The 24,457-nt window shown below is 49.3% G+C and overlaps 1 protein-coding gene and 1 long non-coding RNA gene across 2 annotated transcripts in view; one reads left to right on the plus strand and one right to left on the minus strand.

The window, feature by feature from the left end:
- The window catches only part of LOC103814641 (TGF-beta receptor type-2-like), a 34,122-nt gene that overhangs the window by 4,119 nt on the left and 5,546 nt on the right, over positions 1 to 24,457 (minus strand). Inside the window, exons 2-6 of the mRNA XM_018911319.3 lie at positions 10,949 to 11,099; positions 8,949 to 9,151; positions 5,102 to 5,910; positions 4,848 to 4,989; positions 3,526 to 3,653 (exon numbers count right to left, since the gene is read on the minus strand). Of these exons, the coding sequence (XP_018766864.1) occupies positions 3,526 to 3,653; positions 4,848 to 4,989; positions 5,102 to 5,910; positions 8,949 to 9,151; positions 10,949 to 11,099 (1,433 nt within the window). The remainder of the gene's footprint in view (positions 1 to 3,525; positions 3,654 to 4,847; positions 4,990 to 5,101; positions 5,911 to 8,948; positions 9,152 to 10,948; positions 11,100 to 24,457) is intronic.
- Positions 19,127 to 22,604, plus strand: LOC115485598 (uncharacterized). Its single transcript, XR_003946358.2, has 3 exons — positions 19,127 to 19,174; positions 21,327 to 21,392; positions 22,451 to 22,604. It is a non-coding gene; the product is annotated as an uncharacterized LOC115485598 (long non-coding RNA).

Below are 24,457 nucleotides of genomic sequence, written 5' to 3' on the forward strand. Positions count from 1 at the left end.
ACTTAGAGCCTGTTTCCTTCCAGCCTGTATTTATTTCCTGTCTCAGCCTTGCCCATTTGGATCAGAGCACCCTAAACTCAGGAGGGACAGGAGAGGTGTGGACAGTGACCTGTAGGCTGCTGGCTGAGCCCAGGCCTCTGGGTTTGAGCTGCACCCTGCCTGTTACACCTGGAGGGAGGGGTTGGGGAGGTGGCTTTCAAAGGTAGGTTTGAAAATAATTTCTTAAATCTGACTTCTTGTTTTAGTGGCCTTCTAAAAGGGTGTGCTGTGCCAAACACTCATTTCAGTATGCAGCTGAACCTTGTTCTCTTATCACAAAACAGTGTTTTGATGGAGGTGGGCTGAGGTGCTTCCCAGTTTACTCCAGAGCACATGGAGTTCCTCTCAGCTACAATGCTTACATCTCCCAGAAAGCTGAGGTTTTTTGTCCAGTTGTGTAGGGCTCTGAAAAAACAATATTTTGGGCCTAGGAACAAAATAAATGGTAGTTTTCAGCTGGTACTTCCCCACCCTTTAGCTAGTAACACAGCTAGCACCAGAAGCTGTGTTGAACCTTCCCTCGCCCATGTAATTCCATCATGTGCTATTGCTCTTGGCATCATTGTCAACTAAAGTTGGAACACAGTGGAAAAATCATTATTCTAAATAAAGCTTCATGGTTTTCAGTGGGTTTTATGTATTTTTTAATTTGCAAATAAGAGAACTCTAAAGTTTCATATGGACCCATGTAAGAGGAAAATCCAAGTCCTACAGAGATATAGGGTCAGTTCCATCTGCCCTTCTGCACTTTACTCAGAACTCACTGCTCTCTGCTAAGACTCATTGTGCTAAGTCTTCCATAATAGACACAGATTGGAGAGAACAGGATTGTACAGCAAAACTGACAGATGGTGTGTTTCAACACCTCTGACGTCACTTATTTATTAGCTTAGTTGAAAGGATTTGAGGGTAATTGATTGCATGCAAAAATGAGCTAGCTTAGGTGAAGCTTTTAAAGTCATCCTGTTCTCAAACAGGACATGCAAGATTTTCTGTCCTTATTTCTCCCTGAAATCATAGCATTTGTTTGCAGTTTGCCTTGTAGTGATGATGTTCTTTTGAATGGTATAACTGAAACATCTTGTTTGGCTTACAAAATGAACTTAGTTTGGCTTTTATATTTGATGCCTGTTTTTCTAAGATTCTGAAGGATGCTGAGTTGTACAGGTGTATTTTTAGTGGCAATATTGACTTAGGCTTCTGTTGTTCCTTCCTGTCCTGCACCAGCCTCTGGTTGTGCTGGTACATCAGTCTGTTCAGCTGCTTTGTGAACCAGATTCAGAAATTTACCTGGCCTAAAAAGCCTTTTTTTTTTCCTTTTTATAATATGCTGGGGTGTGAAACCAGGTAGAAGCACACACCTAAGGGGTCTGTAAGTTATCTGGGAAAGTGGGGATTAATTTCTTCAGCTGACTTTGTTGTGGGGCCTTGCAAGCAGTTGCCCTCAAGCTGCTGCTGGGTGAGTCAGCCCTGTCAGGGAAATTAGTGCTGACACCTGCTGAAAATCAAACCATGCTCTTCTCTTGACTGAGAGCAGTCCTGACAGTTGAAATGTGGAAGTTTTTATGACTTATTGTCATTGGTGGGAGCATCTATCAGTGCCTCCCATTCAGATGAGCCACTTGTCACCCTTTCTTGATGTCACCTAACACCCTCCCACACAAAGCCAGTCTGGACCCCCGGAGTGGCACAAGCCGGTGGCTTTCTGCTGCTTCCCAGCAGATGGTGCTGCCCAATTCCTCATCCTAGGGAGAGCTGTTGCAAAATGCCCAGAAAATGCTGTGAAGCCAGGCTTGTAAGGAGATGTTTATTAGGCCAGCAGAGATTAATCAGAGAAAAACTTTCAGCAACATGATGTGGCTTTTCTGTTCCTCTTCCCCAGTGGCCATCAGATGGTCCAATAAAAAGTTCCCACCTTATAAGCCTTGCTCTGTTTGCCTGCTACACTAACCCAGCTACAGCAACATTATTTCTGGGAGGTGACTGCAGTCAGCCTCTCTTCAGCCCTGGGAGCAGCACAATTATGCTCACAGTCTATCAAAGTGTGATTTTTGACAACCCAAGCTTCCGTATATTTTTTCAGTGGTTTCAAAGTTTATCAGAGACCCTGTGAAGTGAATGTCTGAGCTGAATACTCAAAGGCTTCAAACATGTGGCACTGCTGGTTGAAGTTCCTGTATTTGCCTTTGTCAATGAAAAAGGCTGGGTGAGCTCCAGAAATGAACTCACCAGCTGATGAAATCCCCAGGGGTCCTGCAGAAGCCATGGATTCATTTGATCCTGTTTGCAGTTTTGGTCAGTCAGGTCAGCTGTGAGTCTTTGGACAAACATGGTTTTGAGAGGAGACATTGTAAGGAACATGTGGCCTCCTAAGGTTGAGAAATTCTCTCTTTCCTTTTGCAGAGCCTGCTTTTGTGTGCCAGCAGGGCAGAGTGGGAGCAGAGGCAGTGTGTTTTATGGGTGGATATTGCAAAATAATGCACTGAGCACTGCAAGGCTCTGAAAGCCAGCAGGCTCCATGTTCCAGCTTGATTTTCAGGTGAATGGGAGTGGTGATCAGCAGATGGTGTTTTTCCACAAGACATGTGAAATTCAAGAAGTACAAAAGTCAGGCAAGAAGTGGAAGTCACAATCAGCATGCCTGTTACCCCTCATGTCCTCAGTGTGTGGCAGAAAGCACTGGCTGGGGCAGAGGATGCTGTCAGGGCCAGGAGGGAGCTCTGTTTCTGTAGCTGGTTGCTCTGGGTGCGCTTGTGGGTGGTTTTAACAGAGCACACTTTGTCACTGCTGAAATGTTCCTGTTCTAGAACACTGGGTTATGCCCTCTGTGCTGACACATTTGCTTTCAGACCTTCTGAAGGCTGGTGAAAGACTTCCCTTGACAAGCCCTGAGCCTTGTGGAGACCCTGCTCTCAGCTTCACTCACTTCTCCTGAGCGTTTCACATGAAGGAGATGCTTCCTGGTTTGCTCTTCCTTGTAGTAATGGAAATTTCTCTCATGTTGAAGGTAATTTGAGCTTGAAAAACCCAGGCAGAAGGCTGGACGTGCCTCCCTTCCCCTCTGTCCCTCCTGTGAATGGCTGTGTGTGAGGGACCATGTGTTTCCTGAGCCTTCCAGACTGGTGCTAAGGGGAGAAGTGGGGTGAACTCCAATGATTTACTGTTTCATGGGAAGAGCTGCCCTGAAGCACTCCATTTTGCTGTTATCCTCAGGGTGACTGAAACCCATCATCTGCCATGCACAACTTCCTGATCATGGCTATTGATCAACACATTCAGCTGTGTCTATGGCTGGTGACTTTTGTGCAACAAGGAAATGAGTCCAGTGGGATTTGTGTGGGCCCAGCCATCCACAATGGAGCTGAAAGTAAATTCCAGGAGTTCTGCCCACTTTTCCTTTGACTATAAATTTAATTTTTTCAGGCTGGTTTAGTGAGGAAGGACAAAGTGTGTTGCTTTTTTCTGAACCAGATGCTCCCAGCTTACCTGGTGCACCAGCCAGCTGCTTGGGATCTCGGGCCGGCCTCTGCCATGCAGCACGATGTCCCTCATGGTGTCCACACAAGGCTGCTCCTGGACTTTCGACCCAAAGGGCAGCTCATAATTCTTCACCTCTGCAAGGAAGCAACAGCAGCATTACAGGATGTTTCTAATGCATTCTCTGCTTTGTTTTGGTATGGCCCACTGGATGAGAATGGATTTGTTTTTAACAGTCTGCAAAAAAATAAGCAGATCTGGAAACAATTGAGAATTTGAACACAGAAATGTAGTGCTGGGTTTTCACATAGAGGTTCTTTACAGAGACAGCACAGAAGAACCATCTGACCTCCTCCCCAAACCCAAAAGCTGCAGTACAAAGGACCTGGTTTGTCTTTGGGTGAGACAATTTGAGCAGGCAGAAAGTACAGTGCTGGTGAAGGATGGGAGAGGTGACTGTGACACCAGAATTTCCAGATTTCTGCTGCAGGCAGGCAGTGGGTTTGAGGAGAAATGGCCCTTCCAGAAGAAGCAACCCCATGTCATGGAAGACCAAGGAGAAACTGCTGTTGGCAGAGGTGAGAGGCCACCCTGGTTTCTGCCAGCTCCCATCTGGATGTGAATGCAGGTGAGATATGAGCGGGGAGAGATGGCCTGGGAATGCTGGCCTGGGAACAAAGGATGCATGGGGCATCCAAACCAAGCAAGGGCCTCCCACTGCTGACCATGGAGCTTGCAGGGCAGTTGGAGCAGCTTTGTGGGCAAGGGTTGAGGTTTCCTGCAGTTCTATGGGCTTGTATTGTGAGTAGGTGGGATAGGGAAGGAAGGTGAATGGGAGCAGGCAGAAGGCAGGCAGGGGCTAACTCCAGGGAAGTTAATGAAATGTTTTGCTACATGCAATTGTAGATGCCAGGACGTGGCTCTGGAAAGTGGCAGTCTGTCATACTGTTAGAGGCTGGAGTTTGTGAGTCCCCATTGCAACGTAAGCTCTCTGGTGTTTTCTGAAGGAAAAAATGGTTGAGGAGGGGAAGGCACCTTTGGCTCTTTCTGCTTGGTTTGCTTTGCATCACCAGCACAGGCTCCATGGGACTTGGCAGCTCGTCAGTTTTGAGCAGGGGCTGGACCAGATGGCCCCATGGGGTCTTGTCCTGCTCCTTGAGCATTGAGCCACTCCCCTTAAACCATGGCACACAGAGCAGGGGACTCTGTCACCAACTCTTGACAGCCCTGCAGAGACCTGGACCACCCCAAGTCACATCTTGAGCCATCAGTTGGGATATGGGAGTAAGGGAGCAAAAAGGCACACAGTAACCTGGGTGTGATGCTCCTACCTCCTACCACTTCACATCTGGAAGCCATTTCCCACAAAACAAGGGCCATGGAGTAGACATCCATCTGCTTGAAAGACTCCAGGTCTTCCAGGTTCACTCTGGACTCCAGGACCTCTGGGGCCATGTACCTGGCGGTGCCCACCTGGCCACAGAGAGGAGAGAGGCATTAGCAGGGGTGGGTGAGGACTTTGGCCACGGGACATGGGAGTGGCTGGCAAAGGTTCCTCCAGAGAGGGCTGATGGGTCATACTCACCTGCCCACTGTTGGCAAAGTCATCCACCGTGAGGGAGGGGTCGAGGCGAATGGCGATGCCGAAGTCGCAGAGCACGCACTCCTGCTCGCTCTTCACCAGCACGTTGGTGCTCTTGATGTCGCGGTGCGCGATGGGGATTTTTGGGCGGCCGCAGGCGGTGTAGTCGCTGTGAAGGTGGGCCACTCCACTCACCAGGGACCCAGCCATCTTCTGCAGGTCCATCCAGCTCAGCACGTGGTGGGACAGGTAGTCCTTGAGGTTGCCTCGGCTGTGGTAGGCGGTGATGAGCCAGTACTCCCGGCGGGGCCCCGTGCCCCGGTCCTCGGCAGTGAGGAACTGCAGGACGCTGTCGTGCCTGAGGCTGGTGTCGGTGAAGATCTGGCTCTCGTTCTTCCAGGAGGAGTACTCCTCGCAGGGGAAGATCTTCACAGCCACAGTCTCGTACTGCCCCGAGCGGCTGTGGCTCAGCTTGGCCCTCCACACCTCCGCGAACTGCCCTTTGCCCACCATCTCGTCCAGCTCGATGGGGAGCAGCTCAGCGGGGCGGCTGCTGGCGCAGCCGGGGCTGGTGCTGGCTGGGCTCTCGTCCATCAGCACTGACAACTTCTCCTCCCGCTCGGTTGCCTTCCCCTGCTCCGGCAGCACCGGGGGCTGTCCCTGTTTCCCACCCCAGGCCTTGGCTCTCTTGCGTCGCTTCTGCGTGCGGCAGAGGTAAAATATCACCGTGATCATCACCGCCACCAGCAGCGGGGGCAGGAGGCTGATGGCAGCCACTGGGATCACCTCCTTGCTCTGCAGCATGGAGTAGCCTGAGGGGAGGAAAGCAAAGGCGAAGGGCTGCTGCTGCAGGTCTGCCACAGCTCGTTTTCATCACGCGGAGGAGGAAAATATGCAAAGCTGTTAATGGAGCGCAGCCCTTCGCGGGGCCGCACAAGGGCTCATCCCGACACAGAACCCAGATGTAGGCACTCAGCAAGGGGGATAATCGGCTCTGGTCTCAAATTTAGCTCCATTTATCAACAGAATACACAGGTCAGCATCACTTGGATGGGACAGTGTGGCACAAGAGACTGCAAAGGGCATTTTGGGGGTCCCAAGTGCTGCTTGCACTCGTGGTAAGGGGAGCTTGGCTGGAAATAACAATGATAAATCCAAGGCAAAGCTCAAACACAGCAAATCTCTGAGGGTGCTTGGGGCTGGAGCTTTGCTGGACTCCTGTGGTACACAGAGAGTTAGGAGTGATGCTGGGGGTGGGCACTGTGCAGGACCACCCAGGGCAGGGGCGTGCCGGGATGCTTTGCAGGATAATTAGCACACAGGAGCATAATTTCAACGCTTTTGTCTGCCAGTGCTGGCATCTCCTTCCTCAGCCCGTTACAGCAGCAACCCCAACAATCGCCAGGGCATGGCTGCATTTGTTTTCTTTCTTTTAAAACCTCCTGTTGGCCTTCAGATTGAGAGGGGGAAGACACACACACAAAGCCATAACCCTCACACAATATATAATTGTCTGATCCTTTGATGTTCGTGATTCCTGGAATAAACATGCTGACTTCAGTAGAGATATTCAAGTAAAATCTTACTCAGAGGTTTTTCTGCCAAGTATAATAACCCAGGGGAAGAGGGATAAGAATCATTCCATAAGCAAAACTCTCGCTGCCTGACCTCAGTGTGTGCAGATCATAATTCAGGTTCTGGAAAAACAGAGCATTTAGCTATTTTCCTTGGCAAATTTCAAAAAAATGTGCTGCAGCTAATTTCTGCAAGGCTGTGAAAGCGTTTCTAAAATAGGCATCAGGTTTAAACCACAAGATCAACCCAAACTGATATAAATCAATAACTAACTCAGGAATATGTTTATTTTGGAAAGTATTGGGCTTGGATATCACCTACTACTTTAATGGATTTACCCGCTGCTTTGGATCCCATCTCTGAAATTCTGAAGAAGGAGAAAATATTTTTAAGGGAGTTGCATGCACAAGTCCCGAAAGGGGGAAGTTAACACAACTTCAGGAAATTCTTTAGTGAGGATGCCCCTTCCTGATGGAAATCTTTCAATACACAGGGGCTGCAGCAGGGCTTAGACCCCTTCTCTGGAGAGCAAATGTAGTTGATCTGACAATAACCACAGGTCTGTAAACCCACACCTTTTGGAGCATTGCTGTGTGGGTCTGTCCCTCCCTGCTGAGAGTATGTGGACCTCCAGGGCTGGGCTCAGCTGGAGCACAGGTGGAAAGGACTTGCCATGCTCCACCCTACCCAGCATTTTCCTGAGGTCTCACCTGGACTTCTGCGTGCACAGCTTTAGGAAATGATGGCTCTGTGTGCTCATTAGCATGGTCTCTGAGCTCTGGTGGAGTCCCCTGCACCTCTAGTGTGAAAGCAATGCCACCCAGAAACCAAGACCTGAAAGCAAAGCTTGAGGAATCAAGAACCAGGAAAAATATCTGCCTGCTTCAGCTGCTGGAGAAGGGCTCATTTCTCTACTCAGGAGTTGTCTAGACCATTGAACATGACAATAATTTAATATTTACTGTGCAAATGATCCCTTACAGCAGAAGGGAAGGATGTAAAGAATGGAGTCTGTGAGCCTGGGGTTTGAGGAGAGAGTGGTTAAAGAGCTGCACTGGTCTTGCTCTGGCTTCCAGCGCTTTCCGCGCCGGCTGACAGGAGGAGGCTGGTTATGGAGCCTTTGCTGGAGGCGGCATTTCCAATGAGCCAGTTGTCATTTTTGTGTGAAATTGCATACCCCAGCATCAGCTTTGGGATTTGACTGTCTCTCCCTAGAAGTGTGTGTACCTGTTATGTTTGGCTGGGGAAGTAGCAAAGAACAGCCAAATTTAGCATCATTTGCCTCCATTAAAGGGGCTTGTTTGTTCAGAGAATTTGCATTTCATGTCATGTTTTTTTTCCTTATTTGCAGGGAAAGCTATACCACTGGCTTGCAGGTTCTGCTTAGGCTCATTTTCAGCATCTCCTTGTTGTGTGATTATGGAAAATTGGAGGCATTTCATTTTGCATTTGTTAAAGGTCAGATTCTTGATGGACACTTGGATAAACCTGGTCCAGTTGGAGCTGGGGAGGTTTGGACAAGCCCCCAAAGGCTCTGGTTGGAAATATTTCCAAAGCATACCACCCTCCTGAGGTACAAAAATGACCTGCCTCTTAGTTTTCCCTCCTGAGGATTTTCAGCTCCCATTGGATCTCCAGCCATGTGCAGCAGCGTGCCAAGCAATGCTCATGTGTGTGCTCAGCACCCGGCTGGCTCCAGCTGTCCCTTCCCGGGAGAAACACTGCTGCAGGAATTCCCAGAAGAGCAGCAGGGGAGGCATTCCTGTGTGCCCAGACCTGCACCCCAGCATCTCCAGCTCTTTGGGTTATATTTGTGAGGGATGCCAGCAGCTCCTGTGGGTGTGTTCTGGAATGGGATTTGCTCCAACGTGATTTATTTAAAGCTCTCAGAGCTTTTGACTCACACTACGTTACACCAGCCCCTGGGTTCCCCAGTTGATTCAACCTGTGCTGAAGGCACAGCCCACTGAGGGATATGGTGGATTTTCCCTCACTTGAAGGCACAGCCCACTGAGAGATATGGTGGATTTTCCCTCACTTGACGTTTCCAGACCAAGGCTGGAGGTATTGCTCCAAGGAATGCTTTGGCCACAGACCAAATGCTGGGCTCAGTAAAGGGGTGGAGATTTTAACTGACTTTTACATAGGGAGGTCAAAGGAGATGGCAGAAGAACCTCTCCTGCCATTACATCTCCTGCTCCACAGGAAATACAAGGGATTTGTCATTGGTGCCGGGTGCTGCTGCCCCATAAACAACATTAACAAAAGCACTCACCATTGGTGTGGTTTTCAAAGATGAGTTTGTCGTTGCACTCCTGCTCATCCACACAGCCACAGACGTAGATGATGCTGTCCTCGCTGGGCTGGTGGCTCATGATGCAGCGCGAGGTGTTGTAGTTGGGGACCATGAGGTTTTCAATGGGGCGCTGGGGGTTGTGGCACAGCGTGCTGATCCTGATGCTCTCGTTGTCCTGTCTCCTGCATGTGACAAATGAACCAATGCAGTGTCAGCCTGGCAGCTTGGCCCTTGTGTCACCTGTCTGTCACCTTAAACCCAGTCCTAGGATCATTTCTTTCAAGCTGTGTAGGAATGACTATTTGCAGTGACTGTGGTATAATTGTACTTACATGTATGTACAGGACCAGTGATGGGGATGACTGGCCCTGCACAGGCTGCAGCATTGCAGCTACTCCTGGGTGCATTCAAGGAAATGACAACCATTCATTACTTTTTCAGGAATAGCCTCTCCATCCTGACCTGGTGGTGCCAAGCAGGGGGATGAAAGTATGGAGAGATTTCACAATGTCTTTGAGGTCAGCTGGGAAGTCAGACATAATAACCAAGGAAAGAACCTAAATTCATCACCCTCTCCCTGGTGAAGTCCCCTAGTTTCAGCACTCCCCACATTTTTTTGTGGCTACCAGGTGATTTGACAGAGGAGATCCCAGATGAAGAGTCCTAGGAGGGTGAGATCCCATCTGCTAAGGCTGGGCTCCTGAGGGATGTGAGCATGAGGCCAAAGCTGCTGCTGTGACTGAGATACCCACTCAGGACAAGTTTGGATGATCCACATATGGCTCTGCAAGGGAGCAGCAAACAGCAAGGCTGGCCTGGAGGTGAGCCCTGCCTGCAGGGATCTTATTCTCTGGCTGAATCTTTGAATGGGATGGGAGGTGCTGGGAGGGGTTGGCAGGGTATTTGTGACTGTGTGGCTGCCTCACCCCATCCAATACACGTTGCAAGATGCAGCTTCATCCTGTGCAGTGGGATTTATTCCTTGGCATGGGGATTCCTGCTGCAGGAGCCTTGCTTTTTCCTTTACATGTAAGCTGTAAATAGGAAAACCCAGCGACACACTGGATTGCCTAGCCAGGATTTAAGGTGGCTTCTCCATGTGTGTGTAGGAGAATTTGGGGCAGGGGGTGGATTTTGTTATTTGTTTGTTTGGGTTTCTTGTTGTGTTTTGCTTTTTAAAAGTCCATAATGCAACAATTAGGTTGAGGCAAACTCCCACTGAAAGCTGGCATACAGCATTCACACTAATTAGCAGGTTGAGATAAAGCCTAGCGATAAGTGCTTGGCTGGCTTTCACTTTGGCAGTCAAATTAAAAGGGAAAGTGGAGGAAAATCACTCTGGGCAGACCCAAAATGGATGCTTTTTTAGTTTTGCTCATGGGGACAAAAAAGCTGGGGGAGGCACTCTTCCGGGCCAAACCATGCAGTGTGTGCTTGGCCTGAAATGCAAGATTGTATTTCCTGTCCAGGCACATCTCAGGAGCAGAAAAGGACTTTTTCCAGGGGATGGGAAAGAGGTGGGTTAAACCCAGTGGGTTAACCCCAGTGTGGAGCCAGCTCAGATGTCCATGTGCTGGATGGGGACTGACCTTGGCTGCACCCCTGCATGTGAACTGAGGTTTCACCCTGATGCAAGAGGACATCATAGGTTTGGAGGTCAGGGTTGCTGGTTTGCCCTTGGGTTCAGCTTGTAAAGCTAAATTCAGAGGTTTATGGGAGTTTATAAGTCTTGCAGCAAGCTTGCCATGCTTTGTGTCAGGCACTCAAAAGCTGAATTTATTTAGAGGATAAACTGGTACTAATTACAGGGCAGACAAAATGATTTTTTTACTGTGCATTGTAATTTAAATTACAATGGAGTCAAGGAGAGAGGAAGAGAGAGCCCTGAATTACTGCAATAGGCAATAACACAAGCACAGGGGCTCACACACGAACCACTTCCTCCCCCTGTCTCCCCTTGGAGAGGGGACTTCCCTTACCATATTGCCACGCAGATCTCGTAGGGGTCCTCGCAGTAGGAGTTGAGGTTGCAGTTGCTGTAGCACACCTTCTCCTCGCAGGCTGGGGCTGTGGAGTCGCACCACTTGCACAGGTTGGTCTTGAGGCTGCGGCGGGCGCCGGCACCGCAGGCTGCGGGCACAGGGGCTGCAGGTGAGCGCGGCGGGGATAAACAACCACCATGCCCAGCGATTCGCACAGCCAGGGAGAAGGAGCCTCCGCTGACCCCATTTCTCCATGCATTTTTTAAAAGCCTTAGTCTGGCTCTCCATTTCCCGGTCAGTTGTGCTTTGTGTTACCCAAAGCCCCGAGGAGGTGGGGGAATGCCGCGGGCCGCTCCCGCCGGACAGAAGCCTGGAAACCGCAGAGAGTCTCGTTTTCCCTCTGCTTTCCCCGTACCATTTATCGTCAAGGGGAAATGTACATCTTCCTCTACAATCCAGGCTCAAACTGGCGCTTCCCCTCATCCCGAGTACATTCGAAAAGGGACATCTCGGTCGCTGTATACCTCAAGACTTCATTTATTCCCCTCTCAGCAGGAGAGGTGCAGGGGAGGGATGTACAGCCAGGCCGGGACAGCTCCCGCCTCTCCTGCTGCCTGCTGCCTGCTCGTCCTCCCCCTTCCTATTCAATGAGGTCAGGCTGGGAATCCTGTTTGCTACCCGCTCCCCAAGTGTGTGCTGAGACTTCCCAAGCTCTGGGGCAGCAGGGCTGCTCCCTCCAGGGCTCCACTGCCCACTGTGCCCATCCCAGCACGAGATGTTCTCCTGTCCCGTGGCCTCAGATCTGCCCCAGCAGCAGCAATAGCTGCCTGTGGGGAGCTGCTCTGCCTCTATCTCACAGGCATAACATTATCTCTATTTTTATAGGAAGGGTGCATGAACTATGCTTGGTTAAGGGATAAATCCCAGCTAAATTTAAACTTCCTGTCTTAAGGCTGCTAAATGTCTTTCAAAAAATGCCGCTGAGTGGCTTATGTAGAAATATTTATTTATACTTTTTTAAACTTAAATATATGCACTCCAAAGTGTTCAGGTATGAACCTGAAGTACAGCCGCTAACTTTTTGAAGCTTTGGGCCATCCATGATTCTCTGGCTGCCATGTCCCTGAACCACCCAGCAGTGTTGGGTACTCCCAGCCCCTATGGAAAGGGCAGTCTTAGCTCACTGTGCTGCCACAGCCCTCACAGAGTTTTCCAACACCAGCTGTAAGTCTGAAGAAAAAAACTTTGCAAGTTTCCTAACTATGGCCTGGGGAGCCTCAGCCCCTGCAAGCAGGGCTCTGCTGGCCCAGCACAGCTGTGGGCATCCCCAGGTCTGGCAATGACATGCAGGAACTCCTGTGTTCTTTGTGGCACCTCTGTGACCTGCTTGTGTGCACAGCTGAGCCCATGGACCCTTTTTAGTGCAGGTACTGTCCCAACAGCAAAAAGGGGTTTTTAACTTCCCTGCTCCCCAAATCCAGGGCATGCAGCCTGCTCTGACAGCATCCCACGTGCCTGCTCTGCTTCCCTCACCAGCCCAGACCCCCCTCCCTGCAACAGTCATAAAGAACTGCTGGAAGGCTCCCACACAGAAATAAACCATTTACAAGCTCCCATGGCCTTGTATTTAGGGCCAAGGTTAATGGTGAGGGGAAAATCTGGGTGCAGAGGAAAAGACTGTTGGATCTGAAGGTTGGAAGGAGGAAATTTTGGCTTAAATGGCCCGTGCCAGGCTTAAAATGCAGCTCAGCAGGGATTGTGTTGTGCCAGGTTTTGATGGAGCAGGGTTGGTGAAGATGTTGCCCACAACCTCTTGCTCAGCATCCCCCATTCCATGAGGCTGCTCTGGCCCTGCTGGGGCACCCTGGGATTTTGTGGGTGACCTCAAGAGATCCAGTTACCCACATCCATTCGAGGGTGAGCTACCAAAACCATGGCTTCAGCTGGGGTTGGAAACACCTGCAGCCAGCATGAGCAACCCTCACCTCCCTGGTTGCTCTGCCAGAGCAGAGCTTGTAGAATCTGAGGCAAAACTCTACTGGAGGATGATAATTTTCATTGTGGAACAGAAATCAAGCCCAGCACTTGTGTGCAGGCTTCAACCTACAGCAATAGCCACTGCACCCTACAAACTCCGTTTGGGTAATTTCCTGGGAACGGGGAATTGAAGGCAAACTGGTTTCTCACCCCAAACCCAAGCCCTACCACACCCAGGGCTGTGCTCTTGTGGTGTCACTGCCACAGCTCCTCTTCCACCCCTTCAGCTCAGCCCATCCACACTACAGCTGGTACTGTGTTCCCAGCAAGGCTGCTGTGGGATCAGCTCAGCACCATCACCCCAGGGACACCTGCAGGCTCTGCAGAGGAGCAGCAACATGACAAATCCAGGTCGTGGATGTTGCTGGTGCAGGATAAGGTTGGCTATTTATATATTTTTACCCACCAGGTATGTTATTTACTTATTTATATCTAGGGTTTGCTTGAGATCTCAGGGCAGAAGGTCAGACTTGCCTGTGGTGCACTGGTGTGTGTGCTGGGGATCTTGGCTTGGCTGTGCTGTGCAGAGGGGAAGCCAGGACAGATGAAGGAGTTAAATATGGAAACAAGAGCCAGAAATACAGCAGTAACTGGACAAAATCCTTTGGAGACAAATTGTTCTAAACTAACTCAGGCTGTGATTCTGTTATCTGCTCTGCAAGAAAGAGCAGGGATATCTCTTTTTTCTCCCTCCCTGCCTCCCTCTTGTCCTAGGAAGCTGAAAAGAGCCCAAAGCCCACTGCAAGGTTCTTCAGGACTGTGTGTCCTTGAACCATTAGCTCGTAGGTACAATTTAACTGCCACATCACTCATCTTGGCCCTGATTAGACCCAGATGAACACTTTCAATATTAATAGTCAGATGATTTAATAAAGCTGCACAAGCAGTAAAAGTAACAATACACTTCCATAAACGGGTTCCAGATGTTGCCAAGGCAAATGCTAAACATCAAAATACAAACTTCAAAAAAAAAAAAAAAGTTAGGGAAAAAAAAGAAAAAAAAGCTGGATAAGCAAAACTTGGAACAAACTATAAACTAATTAAATGTGGGTTGAGTTTTCCAAAAATAAATTGAAGCCATAAGGATGTGATGTGAGCCAATAAATAGCACAGTTAGTCAAAGTTATTGTGGACCGACGGCTGGAGAGATGGTTTGAAGTCACCGAGAGGTGGGCTCACAGCAAGCTTGGCTTCCCATCAATAGGAAGGCTTGTTCTCCTGTGCACCAGAGCAGGATCAAATCTTCTGGTATCTATAGCTGGAACCCCAGAGAGGTTACTGAGAGAATATGAGATGATTTGCTAGTCAGGGAATAATGGAAAAACGATGCCAGAAGTGCTTGTGTCTCTCCTGCAATAGCAGCAGGGGTGATACCACCACCCAAGGACACCAGGATATTTTTCCTGCATTTTGGGGCAGCCTTCCAGGCTCTCATTGCCCACAGGGCACCCACAACCTCTGCTAGGCCACCTGCAAAGCCTATGGAAACACCACTGCTGTAGTCAATAACCTACTCTCTTCCCCATATCCCCATACAGGAGTCACTGGAAACAGCTCTCCAAGAGAATTCCACCCCAGTCCCACCGCTGCAGCCACAGAAGCAGCCACCCACAGCAGATGAGCTTTCTGCCAGCAGGGACTGCACCTGTAAGAACATGGAGGGGGATTTTGTGAGCCACTGTCCACCACTGCAGCCCCAGAGAGCAGGTGGGTCACCCAGCACCTCTCTCTGGCTCCAGTTTTCCCCACACTGTGGTCCCCAAGGAGGAGGAACCACTAAGGAGTGAGCTGGGGGTGCTTGGGGGCACAGCACATTTGTTACAGGCAAGGAGAAAGTTCCTCGTAGCCCAAGCAAGGGCAGGAAATGCATTTTCACTGAGGGGCAGAATGAACACTTTCAGTTCTCAGTATTCTCCCTGACATGGTGCTTTGGGACAGCTAAACACCAAGATGGGCTTGAGGGAATGTGTTTGGAGTGAGATGCTAGGGCACTTATCCCTGTTCCCAGCCCTTCCCTTCCCAAGGTGGAAGGACACCAAGGCTTTTGTTACACAGGGTCTCCACTATAGGACCTTCAGATCATGCTCTGTCTTGCAGTGATAACTGCCTTTACATTGCTTGTATTTCTCAAGGACAAAGAACATTTTTTATTTTTTAGGTTGTATATGATCTACAGTGAGGTCTATTCTCTTTTCTGTGTATCTCCAAGCACCCCAGGATGGGGCTGACACTATTCCAGTGGTCACAGAGGGCTGCCCATCATGCTGCTGCTCTGGGGGCCCCTGCATCATCTTTTCCATGCAAGTCAGTCAACCTGTAATCCCCAGGCTTTGCACTCGGAGACACCAAGGCTAGGGAGATTAGCTGAGATGCTCTTTGCTTTCTCTAATGAGCAGTGCACTCAAACACAGGACTGGGGAGCAGCTTTAACTCAACCCTGCTGCCCTGATGGAAACACAACCTGCACTGGGACCTGCTCTCCCACCTGGGTGAGCCTGGGCTCTGCAGTGAGTCCTGAGTCTGCTGCCAAGCTTAGGATTAGGTTTTGCTTTGGGCTTTTATCCATGGTTAATGACACAAGTATGCAATAACAGAGCCTCATAAAATTATTATGAGAACAAACAAATTCCTTCCCTTTTATATGCAGTATTTTGTTTTTAACATTAATCCAGCAGCAGAGCTGATGGGCTCTGCTCTCTCACTGACCCATGTGAGAGCACCAGGTGTTCCCCATCACCAGGTTACTCCTGAGCTGCCTCCTCCATGATGCAGCAACAGTGCCACAGATGGGCACCAGGGTAATTCCTATGCCCTGATTTCCAGGAGATTCTGTGCAGGGTCAGAAGTTCCCATGGCAGTTGTTCAGCATGACCTGTGTAACAGTGATTCCAGATTTCTTGCAGATTTCTTGTAATCTTGCCTGGTCTTGTTGCAGCATCCTGCTTTGCTGCAGAATCTCCCCAGAGCCAGACCTCAAAGTGTTGTACTTCTATTTTGGATGCAGCTCAGTTTCCTCCCGTTCTCCAGTGATGGGGTCTGGTGCTGCTTTCAGCTGCTGAACCAAAGAGGTTTTTAGTGTCAGGCTGCTCTTCTCCATCCATGTGTTTTACCCTGTATCTTTATCTTTGTAGGAGAGGTAGAGCAGACCAAATGGAGCTGGAAAGATCTTATTATCCCAGTTTTGGCCTCTGCAAGGCACAAGCCACTGGCTTTCCCAGGAAATCCATCAGTGCTGCATTCGGATCAGGGGTCCAACCCAGGCTCCACCCTCAGGTATGTGGTCCTGCATAATACTGCACTTGGCAGAGTACAGTATGGAGCAAGGAATGAGCCAGAAATTTTTCCTGGAGCATAAAAAAGGACTGATTTTGATTGTGTTAGACACCAGTTCTTCCAGTGCCAGGAGGACATGGCACAGAAATTCAGTATGCATTTCTGGTTTGCTTGGACCTTCTTCAAACAGGCTGGTAACTGACTTCTTCTACCACTTATTTCTCCTTTGTGAAAATATCCCTTTAAATTCAGTGTTTAGCAAATACTGCTCAGTCGCATCACAAAGTAAATTGGGGATGGATCATAACAGCAGGCTTCTCCAGTCTCTTTCAGATGCTTAAATTACATCATGATCTAACTTCACCCAGGGGAGGGACAAGCTCTGCAGATTGCTGTCTGTCCTTCTGCTTTGGTAATCTCCGGTATTTCTCGGGTGCCTTTCACAAGTTTTGTGTATCAGCACAATGACTCTGCCTTCGGGGTGCGGGGATGTTTTGTACTGAGGTATCCCAGCATCCAGCAGCGCCCAGGCAGGCTGGAGTGCCAGGGGCCAGTGAGGAGGTGCCTGGCACTCGGCAGGGAGGCCTTGGCCAGAGCAGGTTCCCTTTGATTTTGGTCAGTTGATGTCTGGGTGAGGACAGGGGAGTGCCCCTGGCCCTGCTCTCTCCCACCTGCCCTCCGAGCCACTTGTCTCCTCCATCCACTCTGACCGCATCTCGAGTTCCTTTTGCAGATGTACTTTCTGTCTCCCAAAGCTGCTCCTGTTGGGACAAGCCCTGCTCCAGCCCTTTGTGTCCCTGGGGGTCGGTGTCCAGCCCGGGGGGCTGGCAGGGGCAGCCTGGGACGGCTGGGCCAGCGGGGATGCCGGTGGCGGGGGGGCTGCAGGGGCAATTATTTGCCATATTGTGCTCTCGTTTGTGTTTAAAAACAACAACAGCTCAACTGACTCATAGGTCCTACGGCCTCTGAGTCATTTTTTATTTCTGGATTTCACTGCTCTGCCCTTTGCAATGAAGGGAGTTGCATGATCACACACACACACACACACACACACACACACACATACACACACACACATCAAGTTCACATTTGTTTTTCCCCTATAAAAACAAAACGATTTCCATACCATTAATGAAACAGAAATGGTTTGACTTCACGTACCCTGGCTTTTATTTTCCATTGTATAAACTCTGCAGATGAAATAATGATGGTTGTAAAGTAAACCTCTCTTTTTTTTTTCCTTTCCCTTTCCAGGCAGCCTCTTTTCGAAATAGCAATAGGGAGTCACTTACAGACTTGGCTTGTGCTGTGCCTGTAGTAATTAACCCCTTCATCCCCAGCCTTTCCTCTGTTGGAAGTTAGCCACAGCATGGGTGAAGGCATCAGCAGGTCTCCTCTGGGACTAGAAGCAAAGCGGGGGAGCAGAGCAGGCAGGGAAATGTGGGAAAGGAGGCCAAGAGCTGCTCCAGGCAGAGCAGTGGTGTGTGCCTGGAGCAATACACTCATGGGCTGGGCAGCTTTCCTGGGAGAGCCAGAGAGCTGGCACTGCAGGGCCAGAGGTACCTTCAGTCTTCCTACACCCCCCACTTTTTTGGGTTTAAATCAGCACTGCCATTTTGAGTTCAGCCTGGCAGCCCCATCCCGGGTCACCTCCCTTCCTTCCCACTCCCCAGGGACCACCAGTGAAACATTCTCTCTCCTCCACACACCACTGCAGAAATAATCAGTGGTAAATAATTAATCACCTAATCTTGCTCTTTTTGTTAGTAGGGCCATTGTGATTTTAGGAGGCACTCGGGGGAGCGTTCCTGGGGTGAGGTAACCCCTTACCCAACAGAGAGCCAGCTGGAGCTGGGGGTAACCCCTTACCCAGCAGAGAGCCAGCTGGAGCTGGGGTAACCCCTTACCCAGCAGAGAGCCAGCTGGAGCTGGGGGTAGCCCCTTACCCAGCAGAGAGCCAGCTGGGGGTAGCCCCTTACCCAGCAGAGAGCCAGCTGGAGCTGGGGGTAGCACCTTACCCAGCAGAGAGCCAGCTGGAGCTGGGGGTAGCACCTTACCCAGCAGAGAGCCAGCTGGAGCTGGGCGAGCCAGCACTGCCTGCCTTGCCCCCCAGGACAGGCTGAGCTGCCCTCCCCACGAGGCTGTGGTCTCTCCTGGTAGACCCTCACCATCACACACAATCTGTCTGTCCCCAAGGCCTCCACACGTGCCACAAGCATTTTCCCTAATCACATTTATCATGCAACAGCACAACCCTGCATTCCCCCAGCACTGGGTCAGATACTTCACTGATGCCTGGCCTGGGTGGGTTGGTGACACTGACTGAGTTACTGCTCCTCTTCCCAGACTGGGTGATGTGTTTTATATTATTTCTCTTGGATTTATTAAGCATTATGTAACTGGCTAACCAATCCCGCATGCGATGCAACCGTGGCTGATTTCATGTCAGTGGAAAGTAAACAAAAAAATTGCTCTGAAGTGGCTAAACTGAAATTCATTTCCACATGCAGAGCAATTCCTGGAGGATCTTTCCCATCTCCTCGTGGTTAATTTGCATCCAAGCTCTCATGCAAGCCATTAGAAGAGAGTTATGGAAAAATTGCACATAGAACACGACAGTGTGTTACAAGGAAAAGTTATTAAGATGAAGTTTATTTTACTTAAATATTTTTAAGTAAGTTTGTTGATTTCTCCTATGCCTTGAAATATGTGACACTTGCCTATTTTTTGTCTTTCAGCTGAGGAACTCAAAATGTGAAGGTTACTCCCCAAATAAAGTTTGGCATTACAGTTTGAAAAGCCAGGCAAGCCAACCCTGCAGTCCTGAGGTCCTGAAGCCCAGGGGGACCCAGCCCAACATGACAAGGAAGATGTTCTGCCCTTGATGAGCTTTGGAAGCACTGTAAATATCAGGTGAGGCAAAAACTGTACCCTCATTAGACTCTGAACTCAAGCTCTTTCAGGAGCACTTGCTTTCTGGTGTCATGGACTACTTCTTTCCCATTAATGCCAGTTTACATCCAGAGACGTTGAGCTGAGGATGGGGGAACGTGGAATGGATAAAACAATAGTGGCTTTGCACTATTTCCTTTGTTTTTCTCAGTCTTTGAAACTTTCAACTATGTCTGAAAATGATGCGTGTGTTTCTGGATCCACTTTACTGAAATATCAGTAAAGTTGGGGGTTGGGGCTTACCTGGTTGCATGGTATTTGCATTATTTTTCAGTCAGTCCCTGAGGCAGCCAAGCGCCTGCTTCACCTGGGCAAGAAGCTGAGCCTAATTAAGCTGAAATGCTGTATTAGACCTGGCTGGGCTCATGGACCATGTAACATCATTTGCCAGTTGCTGGACTGGAATTTGAACAGAAAGGTGACTCCAGCTGTGATCCAGGGACAGATGAGGGTGGTGAAGGGGCAGGATGGGACAGCCCTGAGGGCAATGCTGGTGGGCAAACTCACAGCTCCATGTGGGTGTCACCACTGCACCTATCCTTGTGCTGACTTGCTGGATGAGGAAAGCTGTCCTAAAACAAGGAGAAAACTCAAAAGTTAGGGGTTGTCCCCTCTGCTGGAGGCTAGTTTATTCCTTTGTGAGATGAGCAGGGATGCTCTGCATCCTTCCTTGAAAAGACAGCTTGAAGGAGGGTTGAGGATTAGAACAGAGGGTTAGCACAGGAATCCCTCACATTGCCCAGGACAGCAGGTTGAAATTGGGGTTTTTTTACTCCCTACCTGCTGGATATTGTGGGGCATTGTATAATTATGGTCAGTGCTTCCAGAGCCATGACCAGGCCAGTCAAAAGCTTCCCTGGCAGACAAAGCAGGTATGAATTTGCCTGGTAATACCTGTACTCATCCCTTTAGGCATTTTTCAGCCACTGGGCTATGACTGTCAGATGAGGGGAGCTATGACACAAACCAAATTTTGCAGCCATCCTTGCCTGAAAGTGCAGCCTTGTTTGACAGCAAGTCCCCTTCATTGCACCTGTGACCCCATTTCTTTCTTGTTCCTATATTCTGCTGTCCTTTCCACCCTGTTGTATTGGAAAACCTTAGAGAGAGTGAGCTAAGCCAGCAGCACAGCCTGAAGTGCTTAGAAGGGAAAAAAGCCCCACAGCCAGGGGTCAGCCCAAGAGAAAACCATGGATACGGTGTGGTGACCTTCACAGCACCACAGCACGGCCCCACTGCCACAGCAACTCCCACCAGCCCTGACAGCAGGCAGGAGAATGTGCCATTCCTCCCTGTCAGATGGAAAGCAAAGCAACTTATTCAGGGTCTGAGGAGGTGGGGAAATGCTGAAGTTGCTGAGTTTCAGCAGTTCATAAGTAATTTTAGCAGCTCTGCCAGCACCTCTGCTTATCTGGGGCCTTGCAGGGCGAGGCAATGCTTTATCAGCACATCACTGCCTGGGGCTTGTGGGCTGCCACTGGGGTTTGCAGAGGGCTGAGCTGGCACTTCCCCACTGGAAGCTGCCTTCTAATGATCGGGGATTTGCCTGCTGTGCTTTCAGAGGGCTCCTAGATTTCAGCCCTTTGAAGAGCACTTTGCAGTGATTCGGTTCTGACTAAATTCTTGTATTAAAAATAAGTCCATTCTCCCACCTCCCACACTGCTGGGGAGCAGGAGTCACTGCCAGGCCACCACAGGTGGTTTGAGCTCATCCTGTTGCAAGTTGCTGCAGAAATTGCTGAGGATTTTTAGAGCACTTTTAGGACTGAGAGCTGCATGGCAGAATGCAACAGTCAACCAAACCCACTCTGCTGTTGCCATCATTTTTATTGCTCTTGTTTATGCAGAGGGATCAACAGTCTGTCCTAAATCCTAATTAACTGCAGCTTCTGCAGCTCATTTTCAGATGCAGCAGTCATGAGATCCCCCTTTTACACAGAAAAAGCAGCAGCAATCAACCAAGTAGCAAAAACATGTGAGCTGCAAGTCAGTAGCAGACATTGCTCTGCCTAAACTAATGCCATTCCAGTAAAACTACTGTGCAGCAGTCAGTGGTTTTTTATAATTATCATCATATTATGATCTGGAATTCAATTTTCTGTGTATTTTTCAGGCTCTGCATGAATCCTGGATTTCCGTGAATAGATGGAATTGAAATTGAAGGATACCATCCAAATAGGTAAACACGTCAGAAACATTATCTGGGTCACATTTGGGCACCAGGGTTTGCTCTGTTTTAAGTGCAAATGGGTTACTGATGATTTAGATGAACTTCCTGAGGAGTGTTTGAAATTCCTGGCACACATTTGGCATCCCATCTGCTAGAAGGTCTTTGATGAGCCCACAAAGAAACATTGGACTGGAGCTGCTGCTCTTCATCTCTGGTTGGACTTCTTATGATTGACCCGTTTGCATTTTTTGCATTTGTATGACTTTGGTTCCCAAGGAGAAAAAGGGCTTGCAAGGGACTGTGTCACAAGCTGCTGGGGCAGAAATATTCTGTGAACTCTCCATCCATGTGCTGTCATCAGCTTGTTCCAACACTGCCAGCTCTTTATGTCTGCTGAAATCATTATGTAGGGTAGAATTTTGCCCTCATTTAGGCCAGCTCTAACAGTAATTAAGTAATTATTCTGTCAGAGGGAACTTGAGGCTAACTTGGGTTACAGATGCTAAAAACTTTCTGCCTTCTCCTGAAGCGTCCCATGTTTAGCACATAAATAGATGGTGTGTTCTTCTCTTTCATGCTCTTCTTCATCTGTTAAAAAAATCTTTTAAGGAGCTTGTGTTGTACCTTACCAAAATGCACTGCCCAGTAGTGTTGAATACAAATTGAATATTTTCCATTTTTTAAAGCAGAAGAGAGCTATGGCAGGAGGGCAGGGGAACCAGGGTTGGAAAGGAATTTTTTTTCAGGAACAGAACCGAGAGTCCTGTTGACAAAGCCTGAAGTGCTTTTTCTTCACACACTGAAGTAACAGGAGCTTGTGTGTCTTTGCAATGCCTCTCAAGAGATCCCCCTTGCAGGAGAAGGAGAAGGTTCCCACAAGACCCAGCCCCTGGGCAGAGCTGCAGCACAGCTCCAGGGAGACTCAGCAGCTGGGGGAGATGAGGTTCAGGGGGCAAAGCTGCTCTTCCAGCACGGAAGAAATGACGAGGCAGGGAATATTCTCTATTCTCCATCTCCTGCTCCACAATCTCATCCCTTTGCAGTAGTATCTTGTCTTTTCAACTCAGGGGCCTACCTCTGGACACCTCCTGAGACATGCCACAATCTGAATATGCTGAACAGCACTTCTGCCCAAGAGCTGCCTCCCAAGCCACAGCCAGTTGCAGAGCTGATAGCCCTGGCAAGGGTGAAAGGAAGGCTCAGATGGGATGATGTTGTTCTACAAACAGGTGAGCACGGGGCACACATACAAAACCACAGTAAATGTTTGCTGAGACCTCACCCCTGAGCTAATACCTCTGCCTCTGGTGGGAACGTCTGCATTTTCTTCCACTGAGTGCCTTTTGGCATATTAAAGGCATGGCAGGAACTGAGATCCCAGGGGATCCATTGGTCTTATTTCTGTGGATGCTTGTACCCTGGGTCTATTTGAAGAAGGATGATTCATTCAACTGCTTGAGCTTACGGGTCTGTGTGTCACTTCCCACTGTAAGAAGAAGGGTCTTCTTTGCTATCATGGACTGGTTGGGGCTAATTTTGGGATAGATCTAGCATGGAAAAAATGCTTTACGCAGCAAGACAGCAGCTGATTCAGTTTCTTCCATGCTGGATGCTGGTGTTTAGAGTCTCCAAGGCAGGAAGTTTTATCAAGCAACATCAAACAGATGTTCCTCATTGTGTTCCAGCTGCATTGACTGGCAACCTGCTCAGTCAAACACTCGAGGGGGACACAGGCATTCACTCTGCATGGACAGCAGTTTATTTAACAATCCACCTGGAAGCAGCAAAGGATCTTTTAAAAGAAATATCTGTACCAGTGCTCATTGTAAATGTACCAGGAGTGCATTTAGTCACAGCAGGCACAAGAACAGTTTCCAGGAAGGGGCCTGAGTTGTCCCCTGATTTTGTAGGAAATGTGAAGGAATTTTTCTCTGGATTTTCCCACCTGCTGGTCATGTTATGAATCCACATTGGCAACATCATCTTTTGATGGGGTGCACGGTGAACTATGGCAATTCAGGATACAGCTAAGCATTCTGGTTTGGGATGGCTGAAGGGAGAATGGATTAGTATCAAAATCCCAGGGCTTCCCATTGTTGATCTAAAGAAAAGGCCCCTCTTAGTGGCCAGGAACTGCAGCAGATGTCTCTAAACCTTCCAGATGCAAAGATGTATATTGTTCCCAGAAGGAACATCTTCCCAGGAACTGAAGAGATTAGGAGAGATTTGGAAGTGGGGCAATATCAGACATCAGTGGGTGTCAGCTGAGGTGATTGCTTCAGGGCTCTGCCCTGCCTGGATCCCAAGGCAGGGCAATAACCCAGCCCTGTTTGCTGGCTACCATGGCTCTGCTGCTTCCCACGGCTGGCACAAGCACATCTGTGCTGCTTTGCATGCAGGGTGTGCATTAGGGTGTGTGATGGTCCTGGAGGTCTCCAGCTCCAAGGCATGGATAGAGGACTTGCCATCGACTGTTGCGGGGGCAGAACAACAGCTCTTTGCAGGCTGAGTGAAGGCAGTCTGGAATTTCCTCCAGAAACCTTCACACCTCCCCAGCACTGAGTCTGGAGCCAAGGTGGAAGCTGCCAGGGACAGCTTTCTCTGGACATCTACTTATCCAGAAAGACTGGAGTTTTGGGTCCAGTGGAGAGTAACTGACATGGAGCTAAAGGGAACATCTCCATCCACAGTGTGGGAAGGTGAGAGGTCTTCCTGCCAGCAAAATGTGTCCAATATGATGCTGCTTCAACTACTTTGAGAGTTGTGGCCACTTTGAGAGAGGCACAGGTGGAACTGGAGCACAGGACCCTGCAAAGTGACACTCTGCAGCTGCCACTGCTGGAACCCCACCTCAGCCCCCCACTACAGCTGGAACTGCACACCAGCCCCCCAGCTACAGCATGCCCAGGCTGATTGCTTCAAATCACTCAGCTCAAATAGTGATAAGGTCCTTAAAAAAAAAAAAAAAATCTTGAATCCAGATAACCGTGTGCAGTTCAGGGTAGCACTTAGGTTTAGGCATGTCCTTGGGCTGCTGGAGAGCACACAGGCCATAGCTCTGTGTCCAGCACAGG

The sequence above is a fragment of the Serinus canaria genome, chromosome 7 (genome assembly GCF_022539315.1).
Source record: "Serinus canaria isolate serCan28SL12 chromosome 7, serCan2020, whole genome shotgun sequence".
Classification (NCBI taxonomy): Eukaryota; Metazoa; Chordata; class Aves; order Passeriformes; family Fringillidae; genus Serinus; species Serinus canaria.